This window comes from Pieris brassicae, chromosome 11 (assembly GCF_905147105.1).
Source record: "Pieris brassicae chromosome 11, ilPieBrab1.1, whole genome shotgun sequence".
In the NCBI taxonomy this organism is placed as follows: Eukaryota; Metazoa; Arthropoda; class Insecta; order Lepidoptera; family Pieridae; genus Pieris; species Pieris brassicae.
Window position 1 is genome coordinate 2,461,963 of NC_059675.1, and position 13,491 is coordinate 2,475,453.

General features: G+C 33.7%; 2 protein-coding genes and 2 non-coding genes across 6 annotated transcripts in view; 2 read left to right on the forward strand and 2 right to left on the reverse strand.

Moving 5' to 3' along the window:
- LOC123716108 (peroxisomal leader peptide-processing protease) overlaps positions 1–13,491 on the reverse strand; it is a 53,534-nt gene that overhangs the window by 4,036 nt on the left and 36,007 nt on the right. For 2 of the 3 annotated variants that reach the window (XM_045671670.1, XM_045671668.1), the window contains exons 2-6: positions 9,795–10,147; positions 7,900–8,063; positions 2,273–2,376; positions 1,709–1,836; positions 573–739 (exon numbers count right to left, since the gene is read on the reverse strand). In XM_045671670.1, coding sequence (XP_045527626.1) covers positions 573–739; positions 1,709–1,836; positions 2,273–2,376; positions 7,900–8,063; positions 9,795–10,141 — 910 coding nt within the window. In that variant the 5' untranslated portion in view covers positions 10,142–10,147. Of the gene's footprint in view, positions 1–572; positions 740–1,708; positions 1,837–2,272; positions 2,377–7,899; positions 8,064–9,794; positions 10,148–10,214; positions 10,256–13,491 lie in introns of those variants that run through there. The other variant, XM_045671669.1, reaches the window with a different exon arrangement.
- Positions 2,926–7,490, forward strand: LOC123716109. The gene is made up of 5 exons (XM_045671671.1): positions 2,926–3,063; positions 4,043–4,146; positions 5,296–5,405; positions 5,812–6,021; positions 7,393–7,490. The coding sequence occupies exons 1-5, from the start codon at positions 2,938–2,940 to the stop codon at positions 7,434–7,436; spliced, it is 594 nt and encodes a 197-aa protein (XP_045527627.1). The 5' UTR covers positions 2,926–2,937; the 3' UTR covers positions 7,437–7,490.
- Positions 12,376–12,448, forward strand: Trnav-cac. Its single transcript has one exon. It is a non-coding gene; the product is annotated as a tRNA-Val (tRNA).
- Trnay-gua lies at positions 12,811–12,897 on the reverse strand. Its single transcript is given in 2 exon segments — positions 12,811–12,846; positions 12,861–12,897. It is a non-coding gene; the product is annotated as a tRNA-Tyr (tRNA).

A 13,491-nucleotide genomic window follows, 5' to 3' on the forward strand; every position in this document is an offset into this window, starting at 1 on the left:
ACTTCCGTACCACTGCATTCTTGCTACTGATTATGGCGTAACTGGTTTATATTGATTCAATTTTTTTATTCTTCATTTTTCCAAAACAGTGCATGTACATAACAACTAATACTCATATATATACACACACACAGTATTTTCTTTGAAGGTCTCTTATAACATAATATTTTTATGCATATTTTAATTTTTTGTTTTACATATATATAAATTTAGTTTAATGTTAAAGTTTTGTATTGTTCCACGTTTCACCTTTTCCACAACCCTTTTAGGTCTGGGCCTCAGATTTCCGTATCTGTTTCATGATCATTTGTAAATCGAAAAGGCAAGTAGGTGATCAGCCTTCTGTCACGTAGGCCCTCGATTTTTTGGGTCTAAGGCAAGCCGGTTTCCTCAAATATTTTCCTTCACCGTTTGAGCGAATGTTAAATGCCCATATAGAAAGAAAATCCATTGGTGCACAGCCGGGGATCGAACCTACGACCTCAGAGATGAGAGTCGCACGCTGTAGCCACTAGGCCAACACTGCTCTATTTTCATATAAATAAATTAATACAAATATTTCAACATCTCACCAAGTATATGACTATGATGAGGAGATATGGGTGCCCGCGGTACACTGTCTGGAGGAACTCTCAGTTTGGCCGCAAGAATTGAGCGCAAAGGTGCGGCCAGGGTCAATCCAACCCATTCTCCTCTCCACCACGACACACTGCATACTACAGCACCTACTAACTCTTTACTGAAAATAGAGATAGCAAGCCGCTACAACACTTGGTTTTGGGCTTTATTCACACACTAACGGACCCCACAGACTTCGTTCTGTCAAAAAGATTTGAAATGTGGCAGTTTTTGTTCCTACCAATTTTATAGTCGGCGCAAAAAATTCTCATGAGGGTGATGGCAGAACCATGAACTGATGATAGGCCGATGTGTGAGGTTCAGCTCGGGTGACCAAAGTATCTTCGCCTCCACGAACTTTGGCCACTCTTCTGCGACCCACTAAAAATCCCCGACTGGGATGTCTACTAGAGGGCTTCAAACTAAGAGGCGAACTTAAGGTTCAAACCTGATTGCAAAATAATCTAAAGGAATAGTGGGAACCTAAAAGTGACAAATAATTAAAAATTGTGTGCGTCATTGATATATTTTCCTATTAGTATGTATTAAAATAATTTTGCTCAGATAGGGATATTAAATTAATAATTCAAAAATTAAATCCTTTTTTTAACGCGATTTGTTTGAGTGAGTGCTTGTAATTTAATATGAACTTTATTTAATAGCAATAAAGTTCAATTGACTCTACATTTTATTTACAAAACGTTTGTATGGGAAAAAGAAAAGGGCTGTTTTAGGGTTTTCCCGGAAATTATTCGAATTTTTCTCGCCGTAAAAACCAACCTTAGTCTTCAACGAACGTTAAAAAAAAAGAATTGGTACAATTGTTCCAGGCGTTGTAGAGTTATGCGCTTACCAACACATTTTGCGATTCATTTTTATATTATATATTACACTCACTCATTCACTCACACTCACAAATTGCAAAATTGTAATTCAAAAATAAAAATTGTTAATTACCAAAACGTTCCCAAATCTTACACATAATGAATAAATACATTTTTTTTTTGTAAAAAGTGTACAATGAAACGTCAGGTCAGTTTATAAATTAAAATTTGTGTTTCAGTCAATATACAAATAGTGTATTACTTACGTCGGACCTTCTGTGTACACAGGTCCACCTTCCGAGCCAAGTGCTGTAGCAGCATCAGTCAAAAGTAGGGAGGGCCTTTTCCCCACAACTCCACATACAGAACCTCGCGTCACTGCATTCAGGAAAACCTAGAAAGTCAAAAGATATATATATATATACGAAAAATAACCAAAATATTACATTTGAATTTGGAATCTGTCATTGTTAAATGATTGCTCATTGAGTTTTCTCATTTTGGCGCCAATACATTGTACAATATTTTGCGATATTAAAATGGAGTGTGGTTATAAAGCGAACCGAATCCCTGTGATTACACTAAGTAGGTATGGAGCCAAATGCAATTTTTAAAACTCTTCATACGGTTGGTATTAGGAAAATGTTTTGTACCGGGCTATTAATAGGTACAACAAGACCTCCTCTGTTTGTGACAGAAAAAGATCTGGCCATGTAGTGTTTGTAGGAGAAAGGTAGTTAAAGCAGTAGGGGAGAGGATTCGAAGAAATCCTGTCCGAAAGCAAAAGATTTTATCTCGGGAGATGAATGGGAATATTTCGATGAACAAACCTCACATCCAAAAGGCGTAGAATGTACTTGTATATTGCTTCCACGCTCTGGAGGTGGTTTGACCATATCTAGCAGTTCTGATAATGGCCGAAGTGTCTTTAGCCCTGAAAATAATGTATTAAGAAATTACAATATTGTACTAATTTATTAGTGTAATCATTTAGTCATTTTTCGTAAATGCAAGGGCGTAAGATGGATTACGTATGTCCGAATTGTACAATGTTTATTGACACAGTATCGGCCACAGTTCGTAAAACCTTAGATCATTTGCATTATGAGCATACCTCACATACATACCCTTACTTTTAGTTATATGTATTAAATATTTTTTATTGTTTTTCCCTTTTGTAAAAATTTGTACATTTTTGTAAATATTATGTAATCCATCTTTGGTTATATTTTTAGTGTAATTGTTTCTAATATATAATTTTTGTTAACATTAGCATTACGAAATAAATAAACAAATAAAACTTAAGATTTTCGTAAGTGTTTTATATTAATAAATAGAAAATACTCATTCGCATTGAAGTACATATTTAAGCAATTTGCAATATAATAATAAACTATATAACAAAATATTGAGTTAACCTTTTTACTATTTTTGTTTTTACGTCAAAAACCTATGTGGCTATATACTCTTTGTTTTTCTTAAATGTTACAAAAAAATGTCTTGCGACTGTAATACTCAAGGGAAAACGCCACAAAGTCAAAAAGCATTATTAAAAGCACAAGCAACTAAAAACTACTACAGTTACTATGACACGCCGGATGGTTGTGATGTTCCTAAAAAGGTAGGGTTGCATGCCAGTCCCACTAGGTCACGAATTATGTAATTCCATCTTTGCATGCCTATTTTTATATGACATATGCGATTGCCAAGCCGGCATATTTTTTGTAATTAATCAATCTAAATGTCCAACTTTATTTGGAAATAAACAATTTATTAATTACTTTGCTCAGAATTTATTTAAGATCCTGATAGACAGATAAATTTTTTAACTTATAAAATTTTGCGGGTAATTTTTGTCTTATTCAATATTACTGCCTTTTGATATAAATGGATTTCGGGACGTTTAACAGTTTGATAACTTTTGTATAACTATTTTGAGATTGTTCCGGTGGTGGACGGAATGATATGGACTATTGATATAAGGGACCACATTCTTTTAGTTGATATTTTAAGAACTGTATATTTCGTAATTTTATGAGCAATTGTTTCTTGTATAATGTGGATGTGGTTTGGCGATATGTATTAAATGTGATGTTTTAATGACTTTACCTTATATCTGGTCTAAGCGAAATTAAAGAATTATCACTAAAAAAATTTAAAGCTCTCGTAAAACATAAATTAATCAATAGAGCGAGAAAGAGAAAATTAATCAATGGGATTCATTTGCTCCAGTTCAAATCATTTGTATGATTCTTAACTTGGCGATTTAAATAAATGACGGAGAGTTTCTTGCCAGTTTTTCTTGTCTGCTCTACGCCCTTGACTTGCGAACTGGTAGTAAATGTAAATTTAGAATCGATTTAACATATTTTCTGTTGACGTACATAACTACTTGTTTACCTAAATGAATAAATTTTAATTGTAGTGTATTGTTTTATGTATTAAACTAGATTGGATTCTTGTAGAAATGTGAATTTTTTTTAAGTGAATCAGAAAGTTGTTTACAGAGACATATATTATTTCGTTCAATATATTTCCATGTTTTGTCTACCAATTTTTTACAAATTGATTCTTACTAATTCTGGCTGCAATTTTTTTAGATCCTAGCAGCGTCCCGTTTGGGTGCAATAGTTGGTGTACTAATTGCTACTAAAGACATTCTGCTCTACTCTCATGCGGTCAGCGTTGGGCCCATTATAAAACGGTAAATTTATTAGACCAAAATTTATAGTTAGGTATGATTGTCCACAGATTACAGATGTATTGTTCTAGCAATTTTCTTTATTTATGCGATGCCTAGCAGTATATCATTCTTTATATATAATCTTATCACCCCAGCGTCCGCAGTTCGACAACTAAGCGTTATTTGAGGCAGTTTTTGCGGTGCACTACAACTATGTGGAAGCTACACACTGAATTATTTCTAAACCAATTCGACTTAGTGTCTTTTAAGAAAGTAGCGTGCTAGTTCCTTAAACGCCAAATGCACGAGATAGTCCGGTCATTTTAGACATAAAAATAGTGATAGGGACCATTTTTATAGAGAATTTTAAGATCTACAACTTTGCTCTGAGGTACTTTTTCGATAAAACTTACCGTTTTCGAGAAAATTCCAAAAAACCTAAAATTTTTACCTTGGGCCCCGAATAAGTCCCTAAGCTCACATGGGACTGATGGGGACTTTTGACACTTTATTCCTTGTGGTAAACCTAAGGTCTCTACGAAGATTTGGCTCTGTCGGAATTTTCTTTATTTCAATTGTCTAAAATGACCGGACTAAGAGCCCTCTGTCAATGAGAGTGTATGGGCGGCGGTATCACTCAACATCAGGTGTTCTGATGTTTGCCCTCTATTTTTTTTTAAATAATAAAATTACCAGTATTAATTTTCTACGATAGACTATGGTATCTATGTCTATGGTGTCTATGGTTTAACGAATAGCAAATATAACATTTGTAGGTAATTAGTTTACGTGTCGTAATGAAACTGATGTGTTCTAACAAGAGCACGTTGTCATCGTTGTCGTAAAACATCAACGGTAATATGTAGAGTTTATAAACGGTTCTTTTCAGAACATATTATTGTTTCTTGACGAAAACGTTGAACAACTGTCCTTGTCAGGACACGTTAACTAATAACCTACACATTGATAACTTAAAGATTCTCTTTTAATCTGTTTTAATAAAAAGTTGTTAACAGCAACTGTTAAGAAGTTAAGTGCCATTTGATAAATTACTTGTACAATACACAGTACGAAATATTAATCAAGTTGGTAAAGTTTTTATACAGAGACAAGGTTTTACATTTTATAGGAACACTTTGTATTTATAGGCTACCATTATAATGTTTATAGATATATATACCACGCCGGACCGCTAATGGCCATGGGCGCGACATTCGCAGCAGTTTCTAACGGTATGCTTCAGTTTAGACAAGAGGATGACCATTTAAACTACTTTGCAGGTAAACTGACCAAGTATATAAAGTGTATAAAGGCGAAGTTGTTATACACTTAGTATGGTAGTTACAAATGTCTACGATGACAACATAACCTCAAACTAATAAAGTTATTCACACCGCTAAAGATGTATACAACTTCTTAATGTCTTTCGGGATAGTGATTACAATAGTCGAGGATCCAATGAAGTCGGAGAAAGAGCAGCATCTCCCTTTCTTCCGACATGTTTTATTATGTCAAACTTTATTGTTAAAGGAATTTAAAGGAGCGTTTGTTTAAAAGTTTCATACACAGAAATACTTTAGGTATAAAATTTGATCAACTTAAAGCTGGAACGCTCTAACATTCAGATTAAAACTGACCACTAAAGAACTATTTGGGCAGAAATAAATACAGAACAAAAAATTTCAGGTGGTTTCGCCTGCGGACCCATACTGGCAGCCTACTTAAGGAACTATCACGCGATTCTTCTAGGCGGCCTCATTCTCGGGACAATGGGGGCCATAAAGAAGGAAGCCTTGATTCATAATGTACCGCTTTTCCCTAGCCCACCAGGGCATATGCGCACGATTCGTGATTGGAGGAACAATTACAATATCCTGTATAAGGATCCTTTGGAAGGTAAATCAGAGACATCAAAACGACACTCTCAAAGACATGACGTAAAAGTGGTTCGTAGGCCTGAAAAACAAAAGAAACATTTTCTATGTTCAAAGTTAGAAAATCAATTTTTTTTTTATTTGTATACTTGCGATTGCTTTTTATCTCGTAGACTCTATACTATAAATATTGTCTAGCTGCCCCCGCGAACTTAGTTTCTCCTTAATGTGGTTTTAGTTAACCTTAAAAAAGAATAATTTTACTGTATTATCGTCACTATAATTTGAATTTGATTTACACTTCGGTCTAAGTAACACGTGGTTGGCTATGCTGACACTAAAAATTAAAAAAGTAGAAATAATTGAATTTCACGGTATTTCGTTTAATTAGCTTAATAACTTTAGCCTCAATGACACGCGGTAATCATGATATTGAATTGTAGCTTATATGACACGTTTGTCGGTTTACCATAGCAGTGCCATCTATTGATTACTTACTCAATCCAATTTTGGAGTCAACAGATAATTGTGACTGTCAATTAATTATTTATATGAATAATTTGCAATAAAATAAAATTGCGACTATAATTAAAGATCTAAGCTATCCTATCTCTTAAGTTGGACCAGACTGCTCACGGTGTGCCAATTTAATTTAAAATCGGTTAAGCAGTTTAGGAGTTCATCGCGGACAAACATCGTGACAGGAGATTTATTTCGTTTTTACAACAAACTCCCAAGCGAAATTAGAGAACTGTCACTTAATAAATTCAAAGCCCTTGTTAAAAGCAAATTAATTAATAAATCCCTTTATAAATGTGACGAATACCTAAATGATCCTAATCCTTGGGATTGATTTGCTCCAGTTCAAACAATTTGTATTAAAAACTTGGCGATTGAAAAGAGTGGCGGAAAGTTTATTGCCAGTTCTTCTTACCCGCTCTACGCCCTTGACTTGCGAACTGGTTGTAAATGTAAATTTACAGTTAATTTAATTTGTTTTTCTTGACGTTCATAAGTGTACACGTTTACTCATATGAATAAAGATATCTTGATTGATTGATTGATATATATTAAGAAGATATAGCGTTAATTATGTCATAGAGTATTAACAATAAAAAATAGCCTATACGTTACGTATATATATGCATACATAACATATATGCTATTATTGTATTTATTATTAGCACACGACCTCTGGCGGAGTGAAGACCTCCAACAAACTCTTCCGTTTTTTTAACTTTGCTAATATTTATCAATTCCTCTCAAGTTAATCTCAGTACGGAAAAAATAGATAAGGCGATCGAATGAATCGTCATTTGTATTCAAGTATTTATTTTTATTTATGAAAATGCTAATTGCGTGTGCGCACCTTGATTATTTTTGTAATTTTCAGAGATGAAGAAAACGTGCAATGTTCACAACAAAGAGAAGAAATAAGTTGTCTTTTTTAGTTTGTTGTGTTGATGCATGAATTACCGAATTGTATTTAACAATCTGTCACTTAAAAAAAGTATTTTCACTCAAAAAAGTTTTTATGTTCAAACTGATGGTCCTATTTGGAATTACTCTTCCACACTAAAAAGGCGCGTTGCCTAAAAAATCTTAACACCTTTCCTTTAATTACACGGGAGCTATCTATAGCTTATATATATATAGCAAGATGATAGTTTCATAGCCATGGCGTTAAAAAATTTTAAGTACCCACAACCACAGCCGTGTTGGATCCCTCAGTACATCTAACTATCGGACCCTGTTGAAAAAAAATTAGTATGCAATGTGTAGCTAGTGGCAATGATGGCAAACAAAAAATATTTTTTATACAGTTTCTAGGGTTAGACCATCTACGGCTTAATATTGAAAGCATACAGTTGAAAAACATACACCTGCTATATTAAGTTACCTGCGGTATCACTCTCCAAATCGATAAGAACGAAGACTGAGAGCAGAGCTTTGCCCAATTGAGTCTGTTTTTCAACGTCTCCGTCTCGATGTCCTATTGTCCAGCTGTAAAGGATGTCATCCACACACCTGTCCAGCACTGGACACTGCCATACATGACATATTCTGAAATTAAGTCCTAATTTTAGACACCCACGTTCAGTTACTGAACAACTTGTAAAATGTTTCATTGCTTAATGATTTTCAATAGTTATTAAATGTCAGCGTTGTTAATTAGAAATGGTTATGAATATTTTTTTTATATTTAAGTAATCAAAGAGCACATCTATTCACGCACCTCAAATAAGGTAGACTGGGAATCCGAAAAAATAATATCACAGTGAAACCTGGTTAATTGGGATCTGAAGGGACCAAGCCATATGTTCCAATTATTGAGGGTTTATAATCCAGTTTTCCAATTAAACAGGTTTAAATTTATAGTTGTCTCATTTACAGAGGTCGAAATGTGCCGTTATTCCATTTATAAAGGTGGAAAGGTTAATAAAAATGCGTTCTTTTGATGTTATGAATTTAATGTAGGTATGAATGTACATACATAATGTATTGCGTCGAAAAAAAAATACGGTAAAGCTTATGACTTAAAGTAATCGGTTATGTTTGTTTGATTGCTAGTTGCTAGCAAAACATGAGATATGTAGTACTGACAATCAAAGCATGCGCGAAAGACGACGAGAAATGTATGTGAACAAACACGTCAAAACGTGTTGAAACCTGATACTTATACAGGTAATTGAGCTACAGAGTCTCAATTATAGAGGTAAACATCGAAAAAGTCTTAGAATTCAAATCTTATTTAACCAGGTTCAAAAAGTCCCATTAACAAAGGTAGTTTAATGAAAAAGAACCGGGACTTCGTTGCAACTCTAAATAATAGAGATATCTGATTTATCCAGGTCCCACTTAACCAGGTTTCACTGTATACAATTGGAAGCAGTCTTATTGTTTTAACTAAAGTATTTTTTTTTCATTCTATCACAGCGTAAACACAGTAATCTGTTACAAGACTAACATTGGCGTTCCTTACATCTCAAGGTTCGTAATCAGCAGAACTTTCCAAATACCGTCTGCAAAAACCAACCTAGTAGTTCAGGCACCTGTCATTCGAATTCTTCGCGAATACAGAATAAACACAACTTATTGATTGATATATTCGGTAGTGAGCTTATAAATTTAAAAAAAAAACCGTTGTAAGGTGCCTATTAGATACCTAATCCGCTATTTCGCTAGTAGTTTCTTGCTTATTGTTAAGTAAAATCTAAAATTGGAATTGTGATATTTTTATTATTTATTTATTGAGCAGTATTGACCTAGTGGCTTTAGCACGCGACTCTCATCCATGAGATCGTAGGTTCGACCCCGGCTGTGCACCAATGAACTTTCTTTCTATGTGCGCTTTTAACATTAGCTCGAATGATTAAGGAAAACATCGTGAGGAAACCGGCTTGCCTTAGACCCAAGTCGAGGGCTTGCGTCAGGCACATAAGGCTACTTGCCTAATAGTTTAACAAATGATCATGAAACAGATATAGAAATCTGAGGCCCAGACCTAAAAAGGTTGTAGCGCCATTGTTTTTTTCTCTCCTTTATTTATTAACACTTCACTGCATACAGAAATATAATACAATTGGCATAAATAAATAAAAAGGGCAACTGGCGGGCTTATCACATTCGAGCGATGTCTTTTGGTTGCTTGTTGCTTGCTTTTTTTAAATAAATTAAGTTAGTATTGTTATGTATTTTAGAAAAGATAGCTTGTATATACTGTACATATAGCATTATAAGTATATAATGTAGTGAAGTTAAATAAATAAATACAATGCGACTGTATAGCCTTACCTTCCAGTCATGACTCTGGCTTGATAGCTCGTATGCTCAAAGTCCGTATTATCACAATTTCGTTCTCTGCTCAGTTTCTCCACTCCCTCATACACATTACTCATCTTGCCATCCTTTTCACACGTTACATACATTTCTGGTAACTGGTTGTAGAAGTCGTCACTTAAAATAGGCTTTCCGCGAGCATCCTTGATGATCTTCGCCTGTTTTAGTGGTGATAATATGGAGCCGTGTGTGAGCACCCAACGATTGGAGTATTTGATCCCTGAGGCGGCGACGGTCAGGATATTTGCAAGTTCACCATCGTCAGAGTAATTGTATGTCACCATCACACCTTCAACCCCCATTTTGATCTGTAAATATTTATGTTCACAACTTTTTATTTTTATGTAATAGCAGGCAAACGGGCAAGAGGCTCACCTGAAGTTAAGCGATACCGCCGCCCATGGACACTCACATTGAGGGCTCGCAAGTGCGTTGACGTCCTTTCAACAATTGGTACGCTCTTTTCTTGAAGGACCCTAAGTCGAATTGGTTCGGAAATACTTCAGTGGGCAGCTGGTTGCAGCAAAAACTGCCTTAGAGAACGGTTGTTGGTGGAACGACGGACGTCGAGGTAATACGGTTGGTATTTTGTATTTTGCCTTGACGTCCGATACTGAAACTCAGCTGCGGGTATTAACTTTCAACTTTTAATAAAAATATAATACATATATCTATTAAAACGCAAGAAGCCCTTACCTTATAACTATTTATAGTGGCGAGTACATTAAAAAAAACAATTATTTAAAAATTACCGCATAATCACCGAAATTAAAATTGGCATGGAAATGTCATATTAATAATCATAATGTCTTACAAGAATAGTTAAGATCGAATTTCAACAATTTTTTTTGTGCATATTCAAAATTAACTTAATTATTATTTTTACCGATCAATCTCCTTCGTGTCTTCTCCATCTACACGAACACTGGCGAAGTACCTTGTGCCCAGTTGGCATATATAAAAGCCATAAGCAAGAAAAAAAAAACAGTTAAGACATTTATAATTGTTGTCAAAACTATCACTAACTATCAAGTTATAATATAATCCTATTCTGTGTATACTAGAAAATATTTTTCTAGCGAAAGCTAAATAAAGCGTAAATTTAATCTGTTTTAAATTGAGATGTGAGCGTATTTATAGACGATAATTTAAGATTAGCTCTGGTGGCTACTATAAACATATCTATTTTAAGACTTACAGATTATCAAGTTATAAATAATTTTCCTCGTTCTGCTAAGTTCGTTGATTTTAAACGCGAACTATTGAAGTTGAGTGGTGACACTAGTAGTGTTACCACTTAACTTCAATAGCGATTTCACTTTTGACTAACAAAGAACTCTAATACCGTCAAAAATATATGTCGTATGTGTCTTTTCAAAGCCGAATATAGTTTTTTGTATAAACTATACATAATATAGTTTGGGGTCGGTTTTACTAAAGAAAACGTAGTTAAGTAATTCCTGCTTTATCCCCAATATCATTCTAAATATTTACTAAAAGAAATGTATCTAACACGAATACAAATAAATATATCAACTTTTTAAATTATACCCCATCATATCTTTTGAGTGACATTCAAAGGGTAACTTAAAGCACCAAAAAGCTCATAAAAATCCCAATCTCTACATTTTTATTATACAATTATATTTTAAAGTTTGTGAATCCTGAATCGCGCTGGAGTTTCGTGTTATAGACAATCAAAAGTTACCCCCGTTCAAGTATTACGTAAGCACTATAGAGGGGAGGGGGAGGCTTTGATTTTCTTATTTGGTGATTACGTTAACAGTAATTAATAATTTTTTACACATTGTCTATGCTTGAAAACGAAATGCATTTTCGACGATTCTTACAAAAAATTAATATGGTTATGTACTATTTTTAAGAGCTTTTCTTACTTTTGCTGACAAGAATGATTATTGTAGCCAACAACAAATTTTTATAACAGAAAATAACAAGGAAAAATATACAAATAGCGTGAATATGAACGTTATTACAAATTATGCTATAACCACACCCTCGGGTCGGGATGTAATGAGGCTTATTCAGCGGGTGGTCAATGAGAGTGTAATTTGTTCTAGTATAAAAGATAGGATGATAGAAATTCACCAAAGTTTGCTTTGCGTCGCCTGCCGACGCACTTCATCGCAGTTTTTATATCACCGTGAAGGTGAGTTTTTATTTATACGAAAATTACGACAGAATATGGTAAACTTAACCTGGAGTGGGTTTAAAATTATCGCGATTATTATTAAACGTATCACAATGTTATTACATTATTAAAGTTTATAAAATTGATACAAAATAACACACGCGGCTCATTTGGGCAAGTAGAATAATGCGTTGAACCTGATTAATAAGTTTTCTATTCTATGGAACGAAAGGCACACACCTTGTTGTCAAAACTTATAATCGGATTATTATTATTTATAGAATAATACATACTAGAAGCATGTTACTAATACAAATAATATATTATACTATGTAATCAAGTTGATCCGTGTAATAAGTGAATAGAAATTTTGCCATACTCTCTCAAGTTTCCGTAGTGTAGCGGTTATCACGTGTGCTTCACACGCACAAGGTCCCCGGTTCGATCCCGGGCGGAAACAATGAGTTTTTATTTTTTTTATTCCTTTATAAGTTTAAAATCCGAAAAGTTTTCATAAATATAAAAAAAAATATCTTATTAAATAACCTTTCCGACAAAATCATATATTTTTAAGTAAAACACTTTTTGAACGGATTAAAGCTATGTTATTTTTAAAACTTATAGTTATTTACATATTTTAATTTTTTTTTCCGACGTTTCGCGTACTATTCAGTGTGCTTTAACAAAAGACAATCATATATTTCTATTGTAAAAGTAAAAGGCTATTCTGTGCTGCTGTGTGTTCATTTGGTTACGAGGGTTTATTTAAAAAAATTACATACAACAACAACGGCGTAATTGAAAAATTTTAAAAAGTAAATTTCCTTCGAGCCGGATTTGAACCAGCGACCTATGGATGACTTCGTATAACGCTACAGTCCACCGCTCTACCAACTGAGCTATCGAAGGTTGAGAACTGTCTTCGAAATTAATAACGAGTTTAATGTGTTGTTTAAAGTTTTGTGGTGCTGTAATACTAAATACATTTCTAATTAAATAAAATAATTAGTACCAAACTGGACACTATCTTGATACTATATTTTCGAATATCTCAGTATATAATATTTTATAAGATAAAAACGAGAGTAATAAGACATGCTTCCCGACATGTTATTAGACAGCTGATATTTCTAATCTAAGCCGAAAGTATCGAGGTGACCTACAAGTATAACTAGTTATAGAATGATTTGATGATAGTTTTTATATAAATGTGCTAAATCTTACCACATGTCTAACGCGAGATAATGGGCTATAGATAAATTAAAATTGAAAAAATACTATTAGAAATAAAAAAATATTTCAAAATTCGAATTTTGTATCGTGATGGCATTAATTTTTAATTACATATATTTATTAACCATCGACTGTCCTCGTGAACTGCGTTCTACCTTTTTATGATTTTCTGTGGAATTTTTCTCAATAAATCTTCCTCAGAGATCAAGGAATAAATAAAAATAAAAATATTCGAATTCATCCAGCCGTCTTCAAGTTTTGCGCTTGACA

Coding starts and splice junctions, on each gene's coding strand:
- LOC123716109 (XM_045671671.1), top strand. CDS start 2,938: ATGTCTTGCGACTGTAATACTCAAGGGAAAACGCCACAAAGTCAAAAA. Junction 3,064..4,042: donor GTTGTGATGTTCCTAAAAAG/GTAGGGTTGCAT, acceptor CAATTTTTTTAG/ATCCTAGCAGCGTCCCGTTT. Junction 4,147..5,295: donor GTTGGGCCCATTATAAAACG/GTAAATTTATTA, acceptor TAATGTTTATAG/ATATATATACCACGCCGGAC.